This window comes from Mizuhopecten yessoensis, unplaced genomic scaffold, assembly GCF_002113885.1.
Source record: "Mizuhopecten yessoensis strain PY_sf001 unplaced genomic scaffold, ASM211388v2 scaffold10745, whole genome shotgun sequence".
NCBI classification, from domain to species: domain Eukaryota; kingdom Metazoa; phylum Mollusca; class Bivalvia; order Pectinida; family Pectinidae; genus Mizuhopecten; species Mizuhopecten yessoensis.
The window spans coordinates 203136-216722 of NW_018408700.1; the positions used below are offsets into that span (position 1 = coordinate 203136).

At 37.5% G+C, this 13587-nt stretch overlaps 1 protein-coding gene across 19 annotated transcripts in view; it reads left to right on the forward strand.

Moving 5' to 3' along the window:
* The window catches only part of LOC110462068 (vinculin-like), a 66663-nt gene that overhangs the window by 14817 nt on the left and 38259 nt on the right, over positions 1 to 13587 (forward strand). For all 19 annotated transcript variants that reach the window (XM_021515852.1, XM_021515850.1, XM_021515849.1 and 16 more), the window contains exons 2-6: positions 9480 to 9587; positions 9949 to 10120; positions 10856 to 11001; positions 11540 to 11702; positions 13023 to 13262. In XM_021515852.1, the coding sequence (XP_021371527.1) occupies positions 9480 to 9587; positions 9949 to 10120; positions 10856 to 11001; positions 11540 to 11702; positions 13023 to 13262 (829 nt within the window). The remainder of the gene's footprint in view (positions 1 to 9479; positions 9588 to 9948; positions 10121 to 10855; positions 11002 to 11539; positions 11703 to 13022; positions 13263 to 13587) is intronic.

The window sequence follows — 13587 nt, forward strand, 5'->3', positions numbered from 1 at the left end:
GGGGGGGGGTAGAGCCAGGCAGGCAGGCAGGTATGGATAACCTAACACAACCTAATGGATTGTTGATCATCATCACAGGCCTGTAGACATTGGCCAATTGTTTCGTTTATAACTGCCAGACCAGTCACCCCAGAAGGCCAGTGAGGGGGTCCAGACCCTTGGCAACAGCCAGACATGATAACAGTTTAGTAAAGCTCATCTAGCTACCCTCATCAACTCGCCTTGGTGATTATTTGCATGCCTAAGGTTGTATTTCACTATGTAATCTGTATGATTCTTCACTGCACTGGAGAGGATAGATCAGAACTAGGGGTCAAACAGTAGCCCTTTGTCACCTAGCTAGAGGAACATAAATAACCCTCACACAACATAGCTAGGGTCCTGAAGTGTTATTAGAATGTCTCTACTTGTAAGATGCAGATTAACATTCCTGTGCTCCAGAGCTACTTAATATCACCATTGTTGTACATACTGTAAGTACAAGTACAGCATGTTTCCTGCACATGCCACTGTACAAAAGAGGCTGAGCAGTAGTGTTGAAAACTGCTTCAAAATTCATAATCGGTCATCACCATTTCTCAAATATTCAATAAAGTTGATATGAAATAAATAAGGAAAGCATCTAACAAATGATAAGGTACACTGAATATTTCTCAAATGCCTAATTTTATGTAGAAATGTAATTATAATGCAGTTTATGATAGAAAAATGATTTAATTAGTGTTTAGGTTAGCTCAATTTTTAAAACTATTAAAAGTTTTCATGCCATAGTCAAACATTGATAGTCAAAGAAAATCATGATCAATTAGTCATAGTCTGAGGTAAAATGACTAAACACTGACTAAGTCCATTACTGGGCACAACTTAGTCTAACATCCCGGCCATGGTGGCATACATAAATATTCTATATGATGGTCTCATAAAGATAAACAGTTAATATAATAAGCATCCCAATCCCCAGCAGTAGTAGATCGCTAATGCATTGTTTTACAAGGTAATGATTGTCCTGAAACTCTACTTTGCCTGGCTTAAGTTATAATACTGTTGTTAGTATACAGGTGCTGGCTTTATAGAGGTGCCCTCGGCTAATACTGTCTCACTACATATATACGTAGGTTCATTCGGTGTATTTTATGGAGCAGTTTTTTTTATCAAGTATCGTTTTCATCAGCTGTATTGACAGGTTAATTTCACACTCCTGATTCTGATCACACCTGGACACTAAAAGGCTGTAGTGTTTCTAAATATACAGGAAATAGGACTGGTCTGTTTTAATGCCACCATGTTATAGATTAATATGGAAGAACTGATTGTGTGATGAGAATAACTACCGTAATCGCCGTATGATGAGTATATGTATTACTGTACCGTAATCGCTGTATGATGAGTATTATTGTACCGTAATCACTAGTATTACTGTACCATTATTACAGTGTGATGAGTATTACTGTAGCGTATTTGCTGCATAACATCTTCTGCTGCCCCCCCCCCCCCCCCCCCTCCTCCATAACATCACTCTATGTCTTTGTTAGACCCACCTAGAAAACAGAGGATTATATATAGTGTTGCCTATATCCTTCAGTCTTTATGTCACTCAGCCAATCAACACCTTCATTTGCCAAGTTGAGGTCCATAATGAATTACAAACTTTGAGACTTAATTGTTTGTACAACCTGAGATTTGTTAGTGCAATATATGGCCAGGGGTTTGTTAAGCTCAGAGTGCATCCTTGAATTGTTTGTGATTAGCCCAGACCCTGAATGAGGCACAGTGTCTAGTGGTAGGACGCTGGGTTCGTAACCGAAGGGTTGTGGGTTCGAGTCACTGCACGGCACTGTGTTGTATCTTTGAGCAAGATACTTTACTCGGCTGTAAATGAGTACGTGGTTGGGCAGTGCTAGAATTGTAGAATGCTGGCTGTAAGTGCCACGGATAATAATTTGTGAACCGCTTTGAGACAACCTATATAGGATCCTCAAAATATTATTATTTTTTAGCCTAGACCCTGAAGGTCTTTCGTCTGCACAGTGGACTGGGAGATAATCTGTGGTAGGTGTGTACACACTGGGAGGTACACATGTCCAGTGAGTGTAGATTCAGGCCTCTCTGTACATCCATCCACACATCCACCGGGTCTATCTTCTCCATCACATCAGCATGTGGCAATACCAGTTACCCTTCCTGTCAAACCTCTAACAGTTTGTGTTCTTTCTGGACTTGTCAAACTGGCCACCAGACACGTTATCCCTGTTACAGATGAGTGCAGAACTTCAGTAGCTTTATGAGAGTATTGTTTCCAGGAAAACCAATCTGTCTTGTAAATGTAACTTCAGGAAACTTTGTATACCAGGTAATTTTAATCCTGCATAAGTCACAGTCCAGTGTCATATTGTTAAAAAGTAGAAATTATTCCGTCATAACCTCATTGTAAATTTAATATAAGTGTCATTATATATAATTTTTAGACCATACAACAAATTTATGAATGCACTCCACAAGCTATGCCTTGTGTCTCCATAAACACTGCACCTTCAGATATGCTTTTTACTTAGGTTGCAGTATTTGTCATGTCTACATTGATATGTAAAATTCAATCTGTAGGATCTGAAAACCTGTCTATTTAAAAAAAAAAAAAAAATGTTGAAGATCCAAGAAACATAAGATACCTGGCCTGACAGGAAAAACATCCACACACAACCAAATAAATTGGATTTGACTTATGGGCTGCACTAGGCTGCAGCAGAAAATACATAGAAATAACTATATATAATGGTACTTATTATTGCTCCTCAATTGACTCTTGTACACTACTGTAGTTACCCGAGGGGCCCTGATGTGGGTTATATTTGTTAACACTGCCTCTAGTGTACAGCTACAGTGTGTACTACAGTATCACTATGGGCCTTGGTGTGGGTTATAATTGTAAACACAGCCCCTGGAGTACAGCTACAGTGTGTACTACAGTATCCCTATGGGCCTTGGTGTGGGTTATAATTGTAAACATGCAGCCCCTGGAGTACAGCTACAGTGTGTATTACAGTAACTCTATGGGCCTTGGTGTGGGTTATAATTGTTAACACAGCCCCTGGAGTACAGCTACAGAGTGTACTACAGTAACTCTATGGGCCTTGGTGTGGGTTATAATTGTTAACATAGCCCCTGGAGTACAGCTACAGTGTGTATTACAGTAACTCTATGGGCCTTGGTGTGGGTTATACTTGTAAATACAGCCCCTGGAGTACAGTGTACAACAGCAACCCTATGGGCCCTGATGTGGGTTATACTTGTAAATACAGCCCCTGGGGTACAGTGTACAACAGTAACCCTATGGGCCCTGGTGTGGGTTATACTTGTACACACAGCCCCTAGAGTACAGCTACAGTGTGTACTACAGTAACCCTATGGGCCCTGGGGTGGGTTATACTTGTACACACAGCCCCCGGTGTACAGTGTACAACAGTAACCCTATGGGCCTTGGTGTGGGTTATAATTGTTAACATAGCCCCTGGAGTACAGCTACAGTGTGTATTACAGTAACTCTATGGGCCTTGGTGTGGGTTATACTTGTACACACAGCCCCCGGTGTACAGTGTACAACAGTAACCCTATGGGCCCCGGTGTGGGTTATACTTGTACACACAGCCCCCGGTGTACAGTGTACAACAGTAACCCTATGGGCCTTGGTGTGGGTTATACTTGTACACACAGCCCCTAGAGTACAGCTACAGTGTGTACTACTGTAACCCTATACATGTAGGGCCTGATATGGGTTATGCTTGTACACACAGCCCCTGGAGAACAGTGTACTACAGTAACCCTATGGGCCCTGGTGTGGGATATACTTGTACACACAGCCCCTGGGGTACAGGGTACAACAGTAACCCTATGGGCCCTGGGGTGGGTTATACTTGTACACACAGCCCCCGGTGTACAGTGTACAACAGTAACCCTATGGGCCTTGGTGTGGGTTATAATTGTAAACACAGCCCCTGGAGTACAGTGTACTACAGTAACCCTATGGGCCCTGATGTGGGGTATACTTGTACACACAGCCCCTGGGGGACAGCTACAGTGTGTACTACAGTAACTCTATGGGCCTTGGTGTGGGTTATAATTGTTAACATAGCCCCTGGAGTACAGCTACAGTGTGTACTACAGTAACTCTATGGGCCTTGGTGTGGGTTATACTTGTACACACAGCCCCTGGGGTACAGCTACAGTGTGTACTACTGTACTAAATAACATAATAATCACACCTTCCCTGATGTAACAGCACCCTCATACATGCACCTTTTCTGTAAATATGTGTGTTTTCTTTTCAATTTTATTGACCAAAGATTTATATTAACATTAAAAACCATTAGAAACATTCATTTCCAAGCCACTGGTTATTGATGGATTTACGTAAAGTGACAGCAGGTATTTCCAGTTTTGGCCTTTAGGATAATTCCTGATACTTGTACCAGAAAGTGCCCAGTGGGATATTCAGTAGGTCAACTACTCTACAGACAGGTAAACATTGTCTTGTGTGTGTATATGAATACACTGTTTTTATTACGAGTGTGTATTTTCGCTACATAAATTTCACTATGGCAGCTCTCCATATTTATGGTATCTTTTTACATAGCATAAAACACCTTTTGTAACAGCATGTCGGGTGGTCTTTGAAAAAAAAAAAATCATTGATACAATCAAGAATAATATAACACAAAAAGTGTAGACAAGTTTATGATATATCTGATTTTTTGTAGAAGTTGTTTTTACCTAATAAATCATTCGGGCTGAAAAACTACGGTGTTTATTCAGTAATATTTTGAAGATTTCTTAAATTCTGTGATGCTTGTGTGATTTCCGGTAGTAAACAGACTGTGAGTGTAAATTATGGTGTGTTATATATGTGATCTGTACCTCCCAAGGTTTTCCTGTTCTTGTACCATATTCTACTTGATAAACTCGCCTTCTCTTTCAAAACACTTGTTTGTTGGTGATTTTCACTTGCTTCAATAACATTTATAGAGATCTTTGAAATAAACTTAATATTGAACAGTTACCCTGTCTAATTTGACCCCTAAGTAATATGACATCCTGGTAAAAATGACCCCCTGAGTACTCAAAAACCCTGTTTAATCCAACACCTGTGTATTGTACCAACCTGTTTAAACTTTAACCTGAGTAATTTAATGTCCTGTTTCATTTGACCACTGAGTAATCCAACATGCTGCCTAATCTGACCCTTGAGTATTCTAACATCCAGTCAGCTGGTCTGTCCCCTTAATAATCCTGCATTTTGTATAATCAGATAAGATCGTTGCAGAAATCCCAATTCAAATAAAAACTGCTCAATAAGGCCTTTATAGTCTGTAATACTCTCAAATGTGATGGATATATTGTGTATCATTCAAAGGTGGCAGATTACACAGATTTCACTGCAATGTCTTTGTAAAAGACCGTTAGTCTGCAAATAAATTAACCTCATGAATAAATATGAGGAAATATTTGCCAGATTTGCCTAGCTATCTGATTATAATTCTGTTCCAAAAAATTGTGGTACAAAAATTAGTTCAGACAATTAACAGATTCACTTGGCAAGATAACTATCTTATAAGTCGACTTAGCGGGTAAGCTATCATGAAAATTCAACATCTAAAGACGATTTTGGAAATATTTTTACATTTGATAGCTTTTTTTAGGCTGCATCTTCCAACACCCAGCACACTGTTGATAAGGGTGTTTATTTGGTTTATTACAGTACTAACATCACTCCCACTATAAGAATGCCCCAACTGTGCACAAGCTTTTTACCTCTGCCTAAAATCTGATTTGTGGTTGATTATAAGTATAGTTTACTAGAGCATCAGCTGATCTTGTGATAAAACACAGCCAACATATATACAAACCTCACACTGTCTGTGCAGCTTTATGCCGATATATATTTTTTGATATTGTACTGATAAAATTGTTTTTTTCATAGATTTGTTTTTATGTTTCACCTCTGGTATTGTGTGTTACAATTTTACAATCAGTCATTCGTTGATTTTTAACAACGAAAATCTTGGGGAATATTGATTAAGAATTGAATTCTAGATTTAGGGTTATATAATGACAAGATTGAGGGACATTGATAAGGATTAGGATGTTACCTTGCCTTGACATGAAACTGCATTCCAAGTGAGAGTTGTGTAAAAGAACTTACAATGCATCATGTAATTTGGATATAATTAGCAACACAAGAATGGATACACCAATAATACTCAATTGAAATTTTCACTATCCCTAATTTATGCCAAATGATATCAGTCAAAACTATTTATGGTCTTCGAGTCTATAACGGACAACATGTATAATGTGTTTTAAATGTAGCGAATCTACTTATTTTTATACTTAAAGTAGAAATCCATGTTTTGATAACTGTGTACAAGGTTGCATTTGTGGAAATTTAAAAATAAACGCAATATCAAATTATCAATAGTGGTACTTAATCAATATTTCAAGGTCAATGGACATGTAATTGATATGCCAAACCTAACAGTTATCAGTAGCATCCAACATTAGTGTTCAACCATTGTCTGTTGAAGTATCGTATATTCCTGTTAGTAAATCACTTGTAAATCACTTGAAAGAGAATGTCACTTTTCCTGTTTTGATGCATGGTGTGTTTGTGTTAAGGATCATACAGACCTCTATATAGTTACATCACAAATAATATTTCTGTTGATCAAACTTACAGCATGATGTCTTGGACATTTATAAAATGACTTCAAAGAAATTCGCCGTTTTATGGAACCTGCTGTAATTATATAACATATTTTCATGATTTAGATTCAGACACAGTTGGCACGTTTTGAAAGGCTTCACATCTTTTTTGTAATTTGCAAACTTAGATTTGGCAGATTGTTGTATCTTTAAAAAGTTGATGTGTATTGTAATATTTTTATGATGTTATTTGTAATATTTTTTGAAACACTGGCGACGGTTGTGTAAATATTTGCGGCAGATTTAGTTTGTGCCCTTAAGCATGCGATACTCTAGATCTCAAGCTTTCATATTCAAGATTTGGAGATCAAGCTCTGAACATGATTATGACTGCTTCATTGTTAAGAAATCATGACGATATTAGAATATTAAGTTGACAGATTGTAGATTAAGGGATATACTACCATGTACTATCTTGATGTAACACACATGTGTTCAAATAGATTAATCAGTTTGCAGTTATAAAAAGATACTTTACTAAATATATATCCACCTGAATTCCATTGTTATCTGTCTGAGACATCTGTTTACTACAGACCCTGTGATCACAATATCTGTAGAGCTATCACTGGAAATGCAGCAGTGTCTGTTTTATGCTCTTTACCTCTTGCTGAAGTGAAAAAAAAAATACTTATACTGAGGCTCCAAAATTAACAAAGAAGACATGATTCTTAATACACTACACATTATGTATGCCTTGGTACCTAGATAGTAGTTTGTTTTTAGCAGATCACACAGGGTTTGGTTAAAAAAATATAGAAGCTTTGTATACGTGTACTGTTCTAACACAGGACATATGACTCAGAGATCTACAGGAAGCTGAGTATTTACACACAGCGTGAAAAATATAGATATGACTGGCTGACGTTTAACATATATATGAACCTGAGCTGATACAGAGTACAGGGTAGACTTGACACCCAAAAGTGCTACCTTGAGCTGTCAGGTAATTGTGCACACCTGTTGTTAATTAAAGTTCTGGCCTTCAGCAACACCCCCAATTAATTGCCCCTGAGAATAGATACCATCGGAGAAGGTAATATTTTGGATGGCAGAGATTCTGTGGAGTTACAAATTCCTGCCTCTTATTTGTGTGTTATTACGGAGAAAAAATAGGTTCAAGTGCTGGGTGAAAAAAGTAAATTGGTGAAGGAATGTATTAGGAAGTTAGAACTGTTGTTGTCTGAGTGAGGGAGGGTAACAGTGCTCTCAGAGTATCTACTCCAGCCTTTGGAGAATGGGGTGAAGAGACAGGGGAAATAGAGGGGGGGTTGAGGATTCCGAGGAAGTGTAATTATCTTTCGCCTACAAAGCTGCTTTCCAAGTCTGAGAAACACTGATATAACACAGAATTAGCTTTTGTTTTTCTTACAGGGATGCTCTAATGTCATTAGCTTAAAAATTGGAAACAGAAGCAGAGAATAATGGAATAAGGCCAGACTTGTATAGGATGTAGTGTGTGGAAGTGAAAAGGGTTCCAATATATGACGTACGCTTTATACTGCATGCACGTGAAATGCACATGCACACACATACATCTAGTTTGTGACTTGCTGAGCATGAAGTCACAGTATATGTGTATCAGTAAAACGTTACGAGATCGGACAACTCTGGGATACATCATAACGGTCATATAAGACAGGATGTCAAACTTCACAGGTCATATTTCGTACCTTTTCATCACAAAATTGGATATATTTCACCCTCATCTTCTGAACATAGTCATCAATTATTTTCAATGGTCAAGATCTTAATTCATTTTCTACTGAGTACTTAACTAAAAGTCAATATTTTGTTTTTCTCAAAATGTTCAGTGGTTTCCTAGTTAGAGTATTTCCACTTCCAAAACCTGGCACGTCCTTGAATGACCATAGCTGTTAATAGGATGTAGAACACAAACAAACAAAAAAGGAGTATTTTGAGGGGGTTGGGCATTATGCTATCATGTCCAAGTTCTGACATTTCAGTGAGATCACACTTTAATCTGACCCATGACCGGCCCGGTCAATCCTCTGTGGACAATGTAAACTCCAATTAAACAAAAGATTCTCAAAATGTTTGATTTGCTAATATCTTCAATTTTCTTAAGACAATCAAATTGAGTCCTTCAGTATAAAGATTTCAGTGTTAAAATATATATTTACAGATAAAAGTACTTTCTAGCTAGCTCCCACAGGATTATAAACATGCGAGTCAAAGAATTCAGTACAAAATTTTGAAGATATTAATTGCAATTTCTGCTAAAATAACAAAAATTCAGTCTCAATGTTTTCAAACCTTTTTTAAAATAGAAACAAAATGAATGATGTATGTTAAATATGTATGCAGTTTACTTAAATAGATATACTGGCACCATTGGTATTCAACAAAATATTGGCATTAAAAGAAAACTAGTTTAGGGGAGACATGTAAGTGGACCTTAACCCTTTCACCACTGTAGACCAGAATGGACTCATCCAGATCAATGTATGGTAGAGTCTACTAAAGTTACCTATAGGGTCATATATGCAAACAGTTTTTGCGCAGAAAAAAGTGTAAAGTAAATATTTCGTAAAAGGAAATGAGAGAAATAGATGTATCAAAGGTTAGTTTAAGTTTCTTACACCTAGTGTAGTACTGTCTGCCTGCCAGTAAAATTGACCAAGGGTGTGTCACAAACTTACAGTTACAAACTGACCATCTTGTGACCAACATGTCTGACTGACCACCACATTTGTGTATTACAGGTGTCCAAGTTAGTCATTCTCCATGAAGAAGCAGAAGATGGCAATGCCATGCCTGACCTTGCTATGCCAGTCCAGACCGTCAAGCTGGCTGTCGACAATCTTGTTAAGGTATGTATATCATTGACAGTCAGTTGCATTGGTCAAGCTGACCGCTGGCATTCTTGTCAAAACTTTGTTTCCAGGCAAGTGCCTTTTCACACCACTGCAACTGAATCAAACAATATTTGTATAGCAGTGGAAGAACTGCACTGAGATATTCTTTGGACTTTTTTTTATCTTGACACTTCGATTATAATGAAATAGTCAGAACTAACAATATTTTTAGTTAAAAATCATTCAGTTGCTGAATAGTGTTTGGGATAAATGGATCTGGATGAACCAAGTTATACTATAATGTAATGACCTCTGTTTTATACCATCATGAAGGTACATAGTTTGACAGGTGTTGGTGGTGACGTTATTGTTTCAGGTCGGTTATGACACAATCAATTGCAGTGAGGATCAGATCCTGAAACAAGACATGCCTCCCGCCCTCAACAGAGTCGAGGAAGCTTCCATGCTTCTCCTTCAGGCCTCACAACTTCTCCGATCAGACCCATTCTCCGCTCCAGCCCGCAAAAAACTCATAGAGGGCTCTAGAGGTGAGATGTAAAGGAGTACTGGTTACATGAAATGTCAATATTAAGCATAGCTCAGTGTTCTTGGTTTAATTCAGATTACTTGAATTTTGAATTTCAGTTTAGTTCAGTTTTGATTTTATTAACACATATTCTGATTGGCTGACTGGCGAATCGATATCCAATCTGAGCAAGAAAACTTTTTAATTTTCTAAACAAAAAACTCGTGACAAAATCAGCAAAAATGAAGTCACTCGTATGGGACTACTTAAGCAATCTGAACATTGAGAGATGAACAGAAAATCTACCAGTCGTGCACAATGTCAGAAACATGGAACTAGCTCCACATCATCTGGGACTGATTTAAAGTGAAAACACAAGAGTGTTACATAACAGTATCGTTTATTGTAGTCAAATTGACATTTATGTCTCCCCTTCACATGAACGAAGGTGTTTAAGTACTGACTCTTCTATTTTATAGCTTGTCTGGGATGTAACTTTTAAACCATAAAAGATAATTAGATGAAACTCTAAATATACTTGCATTAACCCCAGGAGGTCTGCAGTACACTGTAATTAGGTCACTGTGACATTCACCTGGAGGTCAACAGTCAAATAAGTGAAATATATCCAGCAATATCTTAATTGTCCAGGCTGTTACATAAACTGTGATATATATCTTGATGAAACTTGAAGTGTATCTACATCAGTTAAAAAAATTCAATGTTTAACAGCATCTGTATTTATTTTATTTACAAGGCATTCTACAAGGGACCTCAGCCTTACTGTTAGCGTTTGATGAATCAGAAGTGAGAAAGATTATCCGTGTGTGTAAAAATGTGTTGGAGTACCTGGCTATAGTGGAGGTGGTGGACCGGATGGAGGATCTCGTCACGTATGTAAAGGTGAGAGTTAACAGTCATCTGGAGATGTTTCCTAGTCCTATTCTTCTTCATTATCAGTTTCAAAGAAATACCAATAAATTTGTTCAACTCATCGGGGAAACAAATTTGACTTGACAACCTGTTTCTTGCTGTAGGAAAGGATAACTTAAAATGTTATTGACTTGAAAATTGTTTTTTGCTGAAGGAAAGATGAAACCTGACAATAATTAACGAAACATGAAGTTCACTGAACTGTCCAACTCAGATATCATGTAAACAGAGATCCTGGGGTTTTTAACAAGCCTTCTGACTGTTAGGTAATGGAGCTTCACTTCTGAGCAATACAAAAAGCAATGACTTTCTAATCAGAAAATGGAATTTTCACAAGTTTGGCATTTTGCACACAAATGCTCATTTTGCAAGAACAGAGGTGATCAGTTTATTGAGACTTCAATATAGATATATTAATTGTCGGATTGTATTTCGTCCCATTCAAAAAAGAAAACATTTAAGTTGAAAGAAAAGTTGTAAAAACTATAGTATTTAATTTTGTCCACAGAATCTGAGTCCAGTCCTCACTACCATGGCCAAACAGGTGGACGGTCGGGAAAAGGAACTGACCCATCAGGTCCACAGGGAGATGCTGTGTCAGTCCCTGGACCAGGTCAAGAACCTAACTCCTGTTGTCATCAGTGGCATCAAAATTTACATTACAGCCAAAGGTAAGTTCTTACAGAGAACTACAAAATACAGAGTATATTTTATCATAGCTTGATCCCCCAGACATTTCCCCCTTACAATGATCTTCACAGTATCCTCTATATGTAGACATTACACAACGTTTTGATTTGTTCAGAGTTTTACATTCTTACAAATATTGAAGAACACATGAAGAAAGGCAGTGTTCCTTATGCGTTATCACAACATGATGTCCCATACATCTTAACACTAAATGATGATTCCCATATACTTTATAACAACATGATGTCGCATTCATCTTAACCCTAAATGATGACTCCTATACACCGTATCAATACATGCTGTCCCCTACATCTTAGAACTAATTGATGACTCCCATATCCCTTATCACAACATGATGTCTTATACATCTTAACACTAACTGATGACTCCCATATCCCTTAACAATACATGATGTCCCATACACCTTAACACTAAATGATGAGTCCCTATAGCTTTTCAATACATGTTGTCCCCTACATCTTAACACTATATGATGACTCCCATATACCTTATCAATACATGATGTCCCCTACATCTTAGCACTAAATGATGATTCCCATATACCTTATCAATACATGATGTCCCATACATCTTAACACTAAATGATGACTCCCTATACCTTATCAATACATGATGTCCCCTACATCTTAACACTATATGATGACTCCCATATACCTTAACAATACATGATGTCCCATACATCTTAACACTAAATGATGACTCCCATATACTTTATCACAACATGATGTCTTATACATCTTAACACTAAATGATGACTCCCATATACCTTATCAATACATGATGTCCCCTACATCTTAACCCTAAATGATGACTCCCATATACCTTATCACAACATGATGTCCCATACATCTTAACACTAAATGATGACTCCCATATACCTTATCACAACATGATGTCTTATACATCTTAACACTAAATGATGACTCCCATATACCTTATCACAACATGATGTCCCATACATGTTGTATTGACACAGTGCCTCAAATGTTTTGCCATTTCGAAAACCTCCACAATGCCCTGTATATTTTGATGTTACACAATGCCCTGTATATTTTGATGTTATACAATGCCCTGTATATTTTGATGTTACACAATGCTATATATATTTTGATGTTACACAATGCCCTGTATATTTTGATGTTACTCAATGCCATGTATATTTTGATGTTACACAATGCCGTGTATATTTTGATATTACACAATGCTATATATATTTTGATGTTACACAATGCTATATATATTTTGATGTTACACACAATGTTGTTTTTTTTTCCTTACAGAGAACTTTCAGATGCCGCAGCAGGTGGTTGACGCCCAGTGTAACAGAGACTACATGGTGAAGAAGATGAGGGATGAAATCCACGAAATTATTCGAGTGCTACAGCTGACCACATACGATGAGGAGGAATGGGACGCTGATGACCTTGCCATCATGAGAAAAATGCAAAGTACTATCGACCAAAAAGTGAAACACGCTAATGACTGGCTGGCGGACACAACAGCTCTCGTAGGAGGGGCTGGTAGGTGGACATAACTCTAGTTGTAACTGTCAATCATCCACCCTTATTCTTATTGACTTATAAAAATGAATTCTTATTTTTCCCCTCGCAATGAAAGTTTGAGGAGATATAGGATTCCGCCCAGTGTCCATCGAAGAATTCAGTCGCTAGAGCAGATACTGATATATCATTGAATTATCTATTCATTTCCTCATACATATGTCACACATTGTGTGAATGTGAGGGGATTTGTATCACTTGTGATGCCTTGTTTTTAATTAGTTTTGACAATATTGATTATTTGCTTTTATTTGGAAATAATTCTTGCAAGTGTAAAAAATATTTC